The sequence below is a fragment of the Lagopus leucura genome, unplaced genomic scaffold (genome assembly GCF_019238085.1).
Source record: "Lagopus leucura isolate 7727_CA_CO unplaced genomic scaffold, USGS_WTPT01 Super-Scaffold_100024, whole genome shotgun sequence".
Taxonomy (NCBI): Eukaryota; Metazoa; Chordata; class Aves; order Galliformes; family Phasianidae; genus Lagopus; species Lagopus leucura.
Genome location: NW_024962276.1, coordinates 2853386 through 2865903, shown reverse-complemented (window position 1 = coordinate 2865903; position 12518 = coordinate 2853386). Strand labels below are relative to the sequence as shown.

The 12518-nt window shown below is 46.0% G+C and overlaps 2 protein-coding genes across 3 annotated transcripts in view; one reads left to right on the top strand and one right to left on the bottom strand.

Annotated features, from left to right (window-relative positions):
* Positions 1–7977, top strand: part of LOC122184567 (protein spinster homolog 2) — a 122843-nt gene extending 114866 nt beyond the window's left edge. For both annotated transcript variants that reach the window (XM_042879614.1, XM_042879615.1), the window contains exons 12-13: positions 1962–2008; positions 3791–7977. In XM_042879614.1, the coding sequence (XP_042735548.1) occupies positions 1962–2004 (43 nt within the window). In that variant the 3' untranslated portion in view covers positions 2005–2008; positions 3791–7977. The remainder of the gene's footprint in view (positions 1–1961; positions 2009–3790) is intronic.
* A 3443-nt stretch (positions 7978–11420) lies between these two features.
* Positions 11421–12518, bottom strand: part of MYBBP1A (MYB binding protein 1a) — a 49580-nt gene continuing 48482 nt past the window's right edge. Inside the window, exon 27 of the mRNA XM_042879613.1 lies at positions 11421–12045. Within this exon, the coding sequence (XP_042735547.1) occupies positions 11541–12045 (505 nt within the window). The 3' untranslated portion in view covers positions 11421–11540. The remainder of the gene's footprint in view (positions 12046–12518) is intronic.

Sequence of the window (12518 nt, the reverse complement as noted above, 5' to 3'; positions counted from 1 at the left end):
AATGCTTGAGAATTATAGATGCTGTCACATTACATGGAAATAGCTTGATAGGATCTAGGAGAACTATTTGGGTTTGACAGGGGAGGAAATGACGGGGTTAGAAGGAATCAGTCTCATTTTAACTACTAGAGAAGCACATGGGGAAAAAAAAGGAAAAAAAAAAAGTTGTGCAGCTTCTGTTCTTGAAAGGCAATTTGGGTCAGTTTCCTCCCCCTCAGGAAATAACAGAGTGGTTCCCACCCCACTGTCTTCAAGGAATGAAAACATTCACCATCTTGAGAAAACAATGTGGAGAAAGTAGAACAAGTTAGGAAGTCAAGTTTAGTCAGCAGATACCCCCAGATTGGAAGCACCAACGTGGTCAGTGTGGGGTTATCGTCATTAGAAAGACGAGCGGGCCATAAATGAGGATTTACATCCTCTTTAGTCTTGTTTCCTTAAGTCCATGGAAGACATTGTATCACCTAAGAGAATCTGAAATTTGTTATTAGCATTTTTGCTTAAAGAAAATAAATAAATGCAGAGCTGACCAGCTGCCATTGTAAGCTGAGAAGCTGAGCTTCATTGAAATCAGGCTGAAAGTCAGTGACCACTGTCTGCACTACAGTGATTCAGAAAGAATGAAAACTGCCCTGTGTGAGATTTTGGAGACTATTTCAGTTCTCAGTTCTGCCCACATCCTATGTGATTCCTGAAAGTCAACTCTGTCCCCAGCAGGTTCTCAAAAGTCTTGTGGGCTCTGATTTCCTGTGAAATCTTCTAAATGCATTTCAGAATTAGCCCCTCTAGGCCTCTGCTCCCATCTGTAAAGGAGAGATAAAGCAAAACTGAGAGATACTGGTTAAAATGCAAACGACTAGCGATTTTTGAGACTTGGGGATAACAGAAGTGCTTCTGTGGGAGGTGGGTTTCATTCCATGGGAAGCTGAACACAAGAAGCATAGTCTTAGGTACGTTTACAGTTCACCTCTCAGCAGTGCAGGTGGGTTCTCTAAGTTGTGTCAAAACGTTTTCTGTACGTACTCTGAATCTTGGACATTACTTTCAGCGCTTTACAGCATTCAAACATCTGTTGTAGTGTTTTCTGCTGGCTTCAAAAATATCATAGTTTACATCCTACTTCTAAAGTAATTGCTTTACAAGGTCATATTTTAGCTCTGTGATATATTCTGAAAATTAAAGCATGGTTAAAATGCCCAGTGCAGTAGAGTTACCAAGAATAATCCTGCAAAGAAATGTGGGCCAGCATCCTGCATAAACTGTACTTCAGTTTATAGCTTTGAAATGCAGAAAGACAAGAGACCTTGGAGAAATGCATAGAATGTTGGATCTTGCATCTAGGCTGCAGAGATTTCTTGGAAGGTGGCCCTTAACCACTGTTTTATTTTCATCTTGAAGCACGTCTTAACACAGCCCCATCCCTTTTCAGCAGTACCTTGGGTCAGGTACGAAGTTTGGTGAGGAGGCAATGATGAGTTTTAATGAATCAGCATCTTCCCAAGGAAAGTGATGTTTCACCATGATGTTCCTACCTGGTTGGATCTCTGGCAGAGATTCTGTCAGGGCTTTCTTCTTAATTTCACTTTTATCAGTGGTGACTGTTTACATTTATGCTGTCAAGTCTGAAGGACACCGTTCAAAAGCCATTGTGTACACGGTCTTGTTACTGGCTTAGGGAAACGGTTGCTATGTTTGAATGCCTTTGGGGCCTTCCCAAATCCTTGTCCATTAGTGTTGCAATATGACTTGGCATGTTCCAACAGTTGTCAGAACTGCTATCAGACGCCACTGTGAAAGGCTTTCAGCTTTATGCAATAGTACAGGACAGTTATTAACATCCTGTCTCTTTAGAAACTCTTACGAAACAGGCACCTGGATTTAACAGGCTGGTATGTTGTTAAGAAGTCTATTTCTTAGCTAAGTGCAGCTCTCTCATGTCACTCTTGTTTTCTCTCCTATAGGGTGAACCAACTTGTGATGCCACCAGCGTCTGTGAAAGTCTGAGATGGTGAGTGACCCAAACCAGCAACTGGTTTGAAGTCAATCATCAACTTATTTCTTTTTGTATCAGCTGGAAAGAGGTTAATCTGACACAGCTATGATCTGTACCTTTGATACCAAATCAGAGCAAATCAAGAACAGGAAAACCAGGGGTCAACTCAAGTGCCCTTTGTTGCACCGAGTGATTTCCAGAAACCTGGTGCTTTCCTTTTTAAGCATTTAAGGACATGCAATCCCAGTCACCCTGAGGAGCACCAGATGTGGTTGTCCAAAGCCAGAATTTAGGCTTTTCCTGAATGTGTCTTGCACTCATAAAACCTCCTGCTGCTTTGCTCTTGGCCTAAAATTTGCTCACTACCACATGACCATGCCTAGCACATTCCAAATCCAAAATGCTCCGTTGAGAAATGCTTTCTGGAGCACAAGAACTTGTGTGTTTTTGCAAGGGCTGTCCCCCCTGCAACCCTAAGGCCATGGTTGTAAGCCAGAGGAATCCCACTTCCACTGCCCTTTCTTCTCCCTTTTGTTCATGCTATTCTTATCACTTCCAACAGTCACAGCATTGCAGCTCAGAGCTGCAACAATTGATAAACGCTTCCCAGCAATTTACTGTAGCCAAAATTAATTGAAGCAAGTTTTTGAAAAGATTTCTTTTCTATAAATTAAATGCATTGAAAGACTAATCATAAAATCAGAGCTTAGTAATACACTTAAGAATGGCATTCTGGGGACATGATTAATTGCAATCTCTAGTATAGCAGATGCACTATTTCCACATAGGGGAGTATGTTTTGGCTGAGGATATAATAGACTCGCCTGTGCCTTGCCCTCTCTTGGCTGGATGTGTACTCACACATTATCATTTTTCAGCAGCTTTTATACAAAGTTTTAAAAAATCCAGAAGCCTCAGAAAATTGGAGAGTAAATATTACATAGTGCTGCTGAGACTCACCTTATAAAACCAAACTCCTGCTTCTTGTGCACACTGAAGTTTTTCACTGTACTTTTTTTTCCCTCTTTTGGTCCTATTTTCTACCATCTGAGAGAAACCAGGCCATCCTCATAGGGAATTTTTCCATAACCCAGCAGTCACTAATTTTTAAGGAGCAAAGAACCTCTCACAGGAAATCCTGCAGTGAGAGAACTGGTTATCCTTTCTATATAATCTAGGAAACTGCAGGCTGCTTAAATAGTCCACAGCAAGCACAAGTGCTATCTCACCAGCCAATGAACGTGCTGATGTTGCTCTTTAAAGCAAGCATATACCAGCAGCACACTGGGAGGAAGCCTTTGACTGCACAGCAGCAAGACCAATAGCAGAGCTATCACACGTGTGCTGGACTGACCCCCACCCCTGAACTGGGCTCTCCAAAAAACAGCAGTTTTGGATAAAAAAACTTAAGGTGAGAGGCAGTCTCTCAGTTATTTGATGAACTGATGGGGTTAAAAGCAGCCTAGCAAAAGTCAGCCCCTGTTGTTGTCTGAGCTGTTTGAATCCACAGCACAAGGAGTTGTACCTAAATAACTGATGCGAACAAGACTTGGCTGCTACCTTAAATACTACAGATAGGAGTCCAAATCTGGGGCAGATTTTGCCTGGATCTCAGCATCTTTGTGTTTCTCATTCACAAAACCCACAGAACTATGTTCATCCAGTCTCCATACCAATCCAGCTGTGCTAGACTTCCAGTTGCGCGGAGGCAAGACTCTTAGACTTCATACCACCATGAAGGTGGGGTGCATGCATTCACTATCACCAGACATTAACCACCTTTTTCCTCACTTGTAGTTGAAGGTGAAGGAAACCACGTGTGGACTCCTGCTTCCAGCAACAGTCTCAAGCTCAAAGCCCTTCCACACTGGAAAACGGTGGCTCCCTCAGCTCCACGCCACCCTGGAAGGGCTACATAGCAGCACCAAATCCACCATGCCACTCCAGCCTGCAGGGTCAGGCACCAGGAGATGAGCAGGGCAGCCTGGAACACAGTGCTTCTTGAGCATAAGGACATTACAGGTTCCTCTGAGCATCTAAAGCAACTCTCCACTGGACCCAAGTGAGTGACTGTAGATTGTGTAAATGGTTTTAGTTGTAGCCAATGAAGTCCACATTGTTACAGGACTTCTGTCCTATTGAATGCTGCTGTTCTGCCAGCACTCCCACACCCAGAGACTGCACTAGTTGGGGACCTATTCTGTACATCACTTTTTCTTTAACACTGAAGGCTCAATTTAGGTTATTATTTTTTATTTAAATATGTCCTAAGATGCTTTATCTGCTAAAGACATTAGATAACAGATATATATATATATATATATATATTTAGATGAACAGTTTTTATTTAAACATTTGAAATCTGGAGCTGCCTGTGTAACCATACCAGACATGAATACGTTCACAACTCTCCTCATCTCAGTGCCCTGGTATCAGGTCCTAGAAGGACACCACGGGAAGAGTTCCCATGGTGGATGGAACCTGTCACCTGAGGCTGAGCGATAGGACAGAGGAGAAAGTTGCACTGCACTGGGTGTGCTGGTGGTTGTTACAGAAAGGCCCCAAACTTTGGACAGAAATACTAGAGGCTCCAGATTTTGCTCAGTATACTACATTCAGCCTTGCCTAGGAGGTTCACAGGTTTATAAAATACCAAAATCCATCTGGCTGAATTGCTTTACCAATGGCCTGGTAGTGCAATACTGCTGTGCCAGTAACATCATGCTTTGTTTACATGCATATCATGTTACGTGTATTGTCAGTGCTAATTCTCCCTCATCAGTATTTTCTGAGCAGGCAGCTGATACTCTACAGTGCTGTTCCCTTTGGAGCAATGGTTAGGTCATGCATGTCCATCTCCACACACTGTCCTAGACTGCTCTTAGTGGGGTGCCTCTTAATCATTTATCTTCAAGACACAAGGCCAGTGTCTGAACTCTGTAGAAGAGTTTCAAGTGCAGCAGAGTGTGGCTGTAAAGCAGCCAGAGCATCATTTCACAGAGTCTTGTTTCTTGCACTTGACCTCCACAAGCCAAATTTATGCTGCGCCAGCTTAATGCTGCAAGAGTGACAGGAAGGAAGGAGAGCACAGAGAGCACAGGCCCTGGAAAGAGTCAGGCTTCCAGAGAAAGGGCGTTTGTTCAGTGAACTTCTCACTCCCTTTTTCTGTTCACATGTCTCCCAGAAGTCAGACTTTCCAGACCTCCTTCCAGGTTAGGCACCCAGACACTTTGGGTGTACCTCACTCTTGTGTTCATGTACAATAAGCAACTGTGGTTAAGCTGCAAGTATGACTAAATCAGCAAAGGAAATGGAAAACTGGGACTGGATGTGAGTTTCATCTCCAAGATGACTGTTCTGTTGTGCTGTAGCTTTGTTCAGACATAAGAAGGGTATAGATAGTAAATCTGGGTTTTATCTCCAGTTCACTTCCAGGATGTGCTGCAATCTACAGCAAAGCATTGTAGTAGAGATGGTTGCTAACTCCACCAAACTAGTCACTATTCCTACACTGCCAGTGTTACGAGGGTGATTCCTATAAAAATCTGAGCATTTCCTCTTCATCTGTTACGTAAAATGCTTAAACAATGGCTCTAGAGTTGGCTGAACAACTAAGCCAGAAATTTTCCTTGAGTGCCTGGGCATCCTCTGGGAAACAGCAAGTGGATGTTAGAAAAAATAACAAAAAGAAAATCCAAAGCAATTTTTTGTTTCCCACCTTATGCCCCTATTTACATTTGCAGGGGAAATACCAACACTGTAGAAGCCAAATACTTGGCTTTAAAGGCACACAAATTTCTGATTCCCATTAAGAAATTCCTTGTTAAGATGGTTAAAAAGAAACAATTAGTCATTTCATTTCAGATACCAAAGAAGATTAGCTGTATTTCCTGAGCTGCTTTTCTGGTAGGCTCTCTCTGTTTTAGCATTTACTGTCAACAACATGAAGCATTCCTGCTCAAGTTCAGAGGTCGAGAATTGTCCTTAAACTTAATTCTCTGAAGGCAACAATGAAAAGGGAACAAAGTGTTTTATAGTTTTGCCATCTCTTCTTGTTTGTGCCAAACCCAATCCTTGCTGGAGAAGCACAGTACTGTTACAGGAGGCCAGCTTTATCTTCTGTGTATATGAAGGAAATTGCTGTGGATGCTTTTTTAACAAGGAAAAAGGGATGTGAGCAAGCAAGGGAGTAAGAAGCAAGTCCTACTTGTAGCAGTCCCATGCCAAGGGATCCCTGAATCCCTCCCACATGTTCCAGGCTAACCAAGAGAAGCCCAAGCAGCAACCAGAATAGCTCATGAAGATGAACAGGAGAAGGGACAGGAATCCTGCTGTCCCTTTACATGTTGTGATCTATGTTTTAATGGCCGAAAGCAGAAAGGTTGGATTTCTTGTTGAGTGTGTCTTGTTTGTATTCCTAACTGGAAGAATTGTTCAGTCAGAGCTCCTATAAAAGTATTTGGTCTATTGGAGTGAAACCAGCTCACTTAGATCAAGGGTCGGCAGGATTAAGTCAGCAAGAAGAGGTACATCAAATCTGGGCATGAACTATGCATGTCATCAAACAGAAACTGGACCTGTGTCACCATCCATGTCCCCTCCTTGGGTTCTAATGTAGTATTCCCCATCCCAAGGTGTTGGCCCATTTCTGCCAGTATGCAACTGGTGAACTTAGACTGAAGACACACTGCTTACATCAAAGCTGAAGAGCAGCTCTTATTAAAATTAGTATTTATTTTTTTAAAGAAAGGCTGTTAATTTGAAAAGGTAATTGATTTTATATACATATCTTTTAGTACACACCACAGCCAATGAAGCAAGATTCCAGTCTATCACCTCAGGTTGCTTAGATCATCAATGTTGTGTTTCAGACTCAAAACTTCAACATAAGATTAAACAGTTCCAATTAGAACACAAATACTTGTAAAACCCCTGATCTCCTGCACACAAAATGACTTAATATGAATGTCTGAAAATGAGTGTGCATAAAAGCAGCTCTTGAATGCATTTGAAAACATGGGAAAACACCACCAAAAGGGAGCAAGCACTACTACTCATGTCCTCCCATTCCAGCACACTTACATCTCCTCAGAAGAAAAGCCAAGAGAGGGGAAAGGCAGACAGGTTTTCAGCGGGTGCTGCTTCATCTCACCCCACTCCTTGGGGCTCTGTCTGGTCCTTCCCCAGTGCTGCTCCTCTTCCCCACCTCTCTGCTTGAGGGTCTCCCATCTCTGATGATTTGCAGTATGGCTCCTTCTGACCTCCCTGCACTCTCTGGGACCTGGAGTATTAGGTGCAGCCTTGCTGCATGCATCAGGGTCTGTGCCTGACCCCACAGGTATAGGTTGTCCAGAGGGGATGGTCCAGGATGCCCTTTTGAATCATGACAGCTTTCTTCTGCTTTACTTCATGCTCAGTGTGTGGTTTTGTTTTTAAGCAAGCATTAACTCCCTCTGCAGCCAGTACTGCATTTGCACCAATGTACTTGCTATGAAACAACTAGACTGTTTGTACACAGCAAGAGGAAGAGGTGATGGGAACTGCACAGAGAGGCAAGAAAATTACCCGAAAAGCAGCAAGCTGCCAAGCCCAGTAACCACACTGCCTCCTGCTGCTGTCACTTGGAGCTAGAATCTGAGTGGGGGAACCAACAGCCTCTCACCCTTTACAGAACTGGCTAAGAGAGAACCTCAGGTGACAGAATCCTATGAAAGGAATGGATGTACTCTGGAAAGCAGAGTTCTCTGCACCTTCTGCCCTAACTGTTGTCTTCTCTGTTTGCTTTATTGTTTGGTAAACCAGCGCTTACTATCACCTTTACTACGTGATGTATGGGAGTATATTTTCTTGTTATACAAGGAGGAGTATAAAATAGTTTTCTGATTTCTTTCAGAAGCAAATGACTATTTTATTTTTTAAGAGCAATTGATTGTGAATCTCAGAGTATAAAAGAAGAGAAATAAGCCAAATCTATACCTTTATGTAAATTAAGAAATAAAAGTATTTAAAACATACCTCCTGTCTGCCTCTCCTGTATCACCACTTGATCTGATTGCACACTCCTGTGGTTGCTGCCTGTAGGGCTGGTCCCTAGGATGAGGTTGCCCCCACCTCCTGCCAGAAGCACTCTGACATGGGTTGCAGTGAACACACCTGAGCAACTGCCTGCCTGGAGCTGGTTTAAAAGCCACACCATAAGCAGGGAACAGGGAGACAAGGGCTGGTGGATGACAGCCCCCCTAAGCTGGCTGCCTGGATCTAACCCAGGGGCAGAGCTGACAAGGAGTGAGTGGTGGGCAGAGACAGAACCGTGCTCCATCCTCCTCCAGGCCCTCACTGCACAGCAACGTGTGAGAAGTGAAAGCCCTGGCTGCTCTGACTGACACAGGGCTAACGTGCTGGCAGCTGCAGATTTGGGAAGACGTGTAGGAAGGAGGGCAGGAAATTATTCCCAAGGCAACAAGGCCGCCATTCCTCAGCGATCCTGCATCAGCCACTGCCAACTCCCTGGGCCGATGGTCGCTTGGTTCTGCTGCTTTAGCAGCACTCTGCTGCAGCACAACCTGCCCTCCTGCCCCAGTCTGCACTGACAGCACAAACAAGGCATGTCTGCAACCAAGTGTCTCCTCTGAGCAGCTTTAGAAGAGTCCTCCATCTCCTACAGTTCTCTGCAGCATCTCCCTTCTGCACTCATTCCCTTCAGCACAGTGCACATGCCAGGCTAGGAGGCCCTCCTGCTAGCAAAGGATTTGTGTGCCTCAAAAATTAACTCTGATCACTTTTTGGCAGAGACCCTTGAGGCTTTCAGCTCAATTGTACTGTGCAAAGGACATAAGCGAGATTCTATAAATGTTAATGTTCCAACAGCTAAGATCAGAAGCTCAGCAGCCTTAGCATCCATCAGCCAACAACAGCTAACTGGTTAGTTCTTCTTGGAGCACAGACATACAGGTGCACATCCACACCACCTGTGGGTAGCAGGGACTGAACAACGAGGACACCAACTAAAACAGCCTCACACAGCCCTGCTCCTCCCAGCTCCACCTGCCTGGGACAACAGGCAGAAGAGCTCCTTGAGTTTTGGGGATTGCAACTGTTTTCTTGCATTTGGAAGAACCCTTCATCTCTCCTCCTGCCAAAGAGCTTCCAAGCCCAGTATGGCTGGAAAGACTTTCTTAAAATCAAAGCCTATCCCCTGACAGCCCTAAAGGTCCAGCAGCAGAAAGGACATGAAATCGAGCAAAATAAAGCATTTGCAACTTTAAGACAGATATAAGTACCAGTGAAACACAATTTGCCTGGATTAGAGACTGCATTCTATAAACGGTGCATCAAAGCCAGACTAAAATCAGGTAATTTAATTGGTGGTACAATTGTTACCAAACCACAACTCACACAGTGCCTCACAGCTTTCCTGTCCCTTTTCCCCCTGGATTGCTGTGCAAAGGCTGGGGGCTGAACATACAGGTGAACAGAGCGAGCGAGGAAGAAGACAAAATCAACCTGTCAGAAACAAGAGCCAGCACAGCTTCCATCTCATGCCGTCCTTCCCACTTCTTCCAAAACTGGAGCCCAGTGCAGCACAGCCCAGCACTGTTCCAGGTGGCCCTGCTGATGTAGAGCTCCAGGCTCAGCTTCTACTACATGATCAAGCTGCTGCACATCCTAAGAGTCAGCCCAGTGGGCTCCAGAGCTGTCCTCCCACCACACCCAGGTACCTGTGTGCTCACCTTGCTTCCCATTCACCACACCTGCAACACTGCTTCTCCTCTAGTTCTGCAGAGCTGCAAAGACCTCTAGGATGTTCTACTTAGAGAAACAGGGAAAGAAATCATCAGTGAAGACGCTTGAGTTTTGAAACTCCTGCTCCCCTTCAGCATCTCCAAATCATTAAAGGTGCATGACCTGCTGCCCTCTTATATGCTGCATTTGCATAATATTTGAAAAGTCATCACACAGGCCATCAGGAGGCACATCAACGTCCTGGTGCTAAGCTGGGACTGAGCTTCTAACAAGGCACTACAGCAGCTTGCCACATTCCAGCTGGCAACAACTGGCAGCAGTTTTGCAGGCTGCAGCAGCAGCAAGACCCCACAGTAACCTCCAGATTAATGGGTGGCTTGGGAGAAAAGCTCTGCCAAGATGAGCCCAACCCTAATTTGCTCAGAACTAGTTGGTGGGGAAACTGCAGATGTGGGAGAACTGCACAGAGATGCAAACACTGGTGCTGAATTTCTGCATCATCACAGCTGCCAACCTGCAGCCAGAGCCTCCAGTCTGTTCCTCTGCCCAAATGCTGTTAGGCTTGAAGAGCCCGGCTCCAGTCCACCTCTCTCTGTGCATCCAGGGCAGACACGGGCTGTGCCTTCCAGAGACAAAGTGCTGCTCACTGCTGCCTCCACAGGAAGAGGTGTGAGGGCAGAACGTGAAACACAGGGAAAGAAAGGACATTGCTGAGCCCTGCCAGCAGGCAGGCACTGCAGCTCCAGCCCTTACCTGCTGCTGCCAGAAGCCAGCTCATTCCTTGGGATGCACAGCAGACCTCACACGATTACTGCTGTGAGAGGAGCACTGTGCCTTCCCAGGGCACTGCAACTGAATGGGATCGCATTGCTGCCAGCAGCCACCTCCAGGGGAGTCTGATGCCATTGACAGAAGACACTGCAAAGGCAGATAAACAGCCGTGGGCAAACACAGCCCTTCCCTCCCTCCAAAAGCAACATGACATTTCCTTTGCCCATAACCCATGCAGTGTAGAACAGACCCACCTGCAGGAAGAAAGCCAAAGGCACTGCAGAACCAGCTCTGCTGCTGGGCCCTCTGCCTCAGCCCTGCAGGTCCAGCCTCTAAGAGAGCGGTGGTCAGCAGGTCAGGGAGAGGAAAGGAGGGATGAGGCTGCACAATCTGCTGGCCTGGCAGACTAACAAATCAATTAGCCACTGCAATTGTTTTCACTGCTTTATTGACATCCCTGTGCTATCAGCAGGGACATCCCCCCTCTTGCACCCAGCAGCTGAGGGCTGTGCAGGAGAAAGCAAAAAAGCAACACCATGCTAGTTACTGATGACATCTGAGCTGCTCAGATTGGATATATTTAACCTCAGAATATGCAAGTACAAGCCCATTTAACCCTCAGGCATTTAAAACAGACAGCATCTTCCAGACTGGAAAAGCTGCAAGTACTGCAGGGCCTAAGGACAGAAACAGCCCTTCAGGGGAGCCTCCCGCAGGGCTCAACCACACAACTCTGCAGTGTCAGCACCCCTACCACATCCCCAAGGAATCCAGGCAAGCCTCTTCTGCCTCGGGGTTATCACAGAAAAATGGAGTCTGTGCTCCTGAGCTTGGGATGTTTGGCATTGCCAGAGCCAGAAGGGACATGGATCCTTCTGAACCTTCTACACAAGTCAGACCTGCAGCTTCAGAGCTTGGCATCACGGAAGGTTTATTTCAATTCAAGGAGGGCATAAAAATATAGTTATAAAAGATATTAAAACAGTCCTCTGAGTCACATTAGCCATGCCAGACCAGGGTGAGTCCCTGAAGTTTACTCCTGCAGCACGGCAGATTTTTTCTCTTTCCTTTTCTTCTTGGCTTTGCCCTGCTTCTGCTGGGTCTCCTGGTTGACATCCCCCTTGACTTTCTTTGCAGCTGGAATCTGCTCAGCTTCATTGCCTACATCACCTTTTCTTTTTCTATTCCTCTTCTTCTTTCTCTTCTTCTCAGCCACAGCATCTCCACCATTAACAGCTCCATTCCCGCTGCCCTCCACTGCCACCCCGTTCTCTCTGACCCCTCTGTTCTTCTTCCTGTGCTTCTTGCTACCAGGCAGGCGGTTGTCTTTTTGCTCAGGGGTTTCTTTTCCCAGTGGCTGCTCCTCTGGGGCTGCTGAGTCTCCATCTTCACTGGCTACTGGTGCTGCTCCATTCTCCCGGACAGCTTTCTTGCGATTCTTACGTTTTTTGGTCTCTGGTAGGAACCCTTTCTTCTTACGCTTCAGTGGCTCTGCTTCCTGCACAGGTTTATTGGCTGTCTTCTCTTTCTTGGGCTTCCTGCAGAGAGAACACCAAAAATCAGGAGCAAGTCGTTTTACAGCCAGAAGCAAAGCAATCCACACTGCAGGCAGCCACAAACAGGCAGGAGCCCAAGAATGATGCAGGAAGCACAGGCATGCTGTGAGGATGAATGTCATCCCTGGAGGTGGTCCCCAGCCTGCAGAGGGGACAGCTAACCAAGCTGTGGGGCTGCACAGGCACCCAGAGGCTGGAGAAAGAAGCCCCATTTCTCAAGCAGAACCACCCATGGCCCCAAGCGAGGCTACAAAGATGCTGTCTGTCCATCCTGAGCAAAGCCTGTCTGTGCTGCTCTGCACCAGCTCAGTCTCCAGAAAGGAACCCTGACAAGGAATAAGACCCCAGTTCCATGGCCCGGCTTTCAGTGCAAAGCCTTCTGGAGAGTTTCTCAAGCAGTGTCAGTTCAGAATGGAAAGAAACTGCCCTGCCAACACTTGCCTCTAGGAGCCCTG